Here is a 1,666-nt window from a genome sequence, read left to right on the forward strand (position 1 = left end):
ACGGTCATTGTCACTTGGCTCCTCCCGGAAGGCTGACTTCTGTCCCTGTGACCTGCAGACTCGCCTGGCGTCCCCCCCAGCGCCAACGCTCATCACCTATTCAGAGGATTCAGTTTTGTGGCCTCCACCCTGGTCCAGGAGCCCTCGCAGCAAGATGTGCACAAAGCCACAGTCCACCCCATCGTGCAGGTAACGGGAGTGCCGGCTCTGCGTGTCCCCAGCGGGTCAGGGCCAGGAGGCGCCGGCACCACTGTCACACGCTCACTGGGCCCTCTGCTCCGGCCTCTCCCCCGGCCTCCCGGGCTTGCTGCTGTCGGCCCTGCTGTCTGGACTGTGGCCTGCTCCCTGCTTCACACTCACCCTAAAGGAGGGAGAGTCCTGAGGGGAAGGTCGGAGGCGGGCTGCGGCCGGAGCCCACAGTTGTCACACTTGGGCGTCTCCACAGTGCGCAGTCCAGCTAGTACCCCAAGAGAGCAGTTCAGTTTGTGGATACCATTGTCCTGTCGTGAAATGTACCCTTTAGGAGGTCAACAAATGTGGTGGTGACACTTTTATAAGGCGTTTTCTACCTTATAGCCATAACCAGATAGAACTCTAAGAAGAAATTCTGATTAAATTTTATCTAAAAACCGAGTCAGGGTAAATTGGATGGCATTGGATTTCCATGTTTCTCTCCCAAGGCCTTTTGGAAAAACACAGCATGTCTAAATGGGCGCTTGCTGTGACGGTGCGTGCTGCCCTTGGGGCGCCGGCACACAGCACCTTTCGGAAAAAGGTGCAGGTGGGTGGAGGGTTGGTTGGCTGCACAGGCAGAAGCCAGCTGTGACTGGGACATCATGGGGTCAGATTTCCAGTTAGATGTTGACATCCAGATACCCACTTGGGACACAAGCATCAGAGTCACAGCCCTGGAACCTCAGGGCTCCACCCCTTCACTTCCAGATGCCCCTGCTCTCAGAGCTTTGGGGAAAATGTGGCCCGTCAGCTGACACAGTGCACGGCGGTATCTGAGAACTCAGAACCTGAGGTCAGGGAGGTTGGGATTTAGGTCAGGAGCCATCGCTACTATCCCTATGACTTTGGTCAGGGGACTCCATTCACTGCTGGCCCCAGTGTTCCCAAGTGCACAGTCTGGACCCCCCACTTCGCGCCTGTGTCGTGTGCTCGTGCTCTGCCCCCGTCACTGCCCCACAAGAGCTCTGACCCGCGCTCTACCTCCATCTCCCAGCAGCTACATGGGAACAACATCCACTTCACCGATGGCTATGAGATCAAGGAGGACATCGGCGTGGGCTCCTACTCTGTGTGCAAGCGATGTGTGCACAAGGCCACCGACGCAGAGTACGCTGTCAAGGTAAGGCCCCGCCCTGGGCTGGGCTGTGTGCCGGCGCCCCGACCCCAGCAGGCACCTCAGACCAGCCAGGGTTCTTTTTTCCCTTTGGCGTTGTCCAAGCTCAAACACAGTGGAATTCGTTTTGCTTTGACAGGAGGTCACCCATTTAAAAATTATTTTTCAAATCATGAATATTTCCAGTCCTATTCAACATATGGGTGCTGACTGCCTGTAGTAGCTTACTATGTAATACACACTGGAATAGTTGCTTTTGACATTCTGTGTTTTGAATAAGAGCTGAGGACAGGCATAGTGATTGGCAAAGGGAGGGAC

The 1,666-nt window shown here is 55.5% G+C and overlaps 1 protein-coding gene across 1 annotated transcript in view; it reads left to right on the forward strand.

The window, feature by feature from the left end:
- The window catches only part of RPS6KA2 (ribosomal protein S6 kinase A2), a 99,470-nt gene that overhangs the window by 60,676 nt on the left and 37,128 nt on the right, over positions 1-1,666 (forward strand). Inside the window, exons 11-12 of the mRNA XM_019628180.1 lie at positions 59-189; positions 1,229-1,354. Of these exons, the coding sequence (XP_019483725.1) occupies positions 59-189; positions 1,229-1,354 (257 nt within the window). The remainder of the gene's footprint in view (positions 1-58; positions 190-1,228; positions 1,355-1,666) is intronic.

The sequence above is a fragment of the Hipposideros armiger genome, unplaced genomic scaffold, assembly GCF_001890085.2.
Source record: "Hipposideros armiger isolate ML-2016 unplaced genomic scaffold, ASM189008v1 scaffold_753, whole genome shotgun sequence".
Taxonomy (NCBI): domain Eukaryota; kingdom Metazoa; phylum Chordata; class Mammalia; order Chiroptera; family Hipposideridae; genus Hipposideros; species Hipposideros armiger.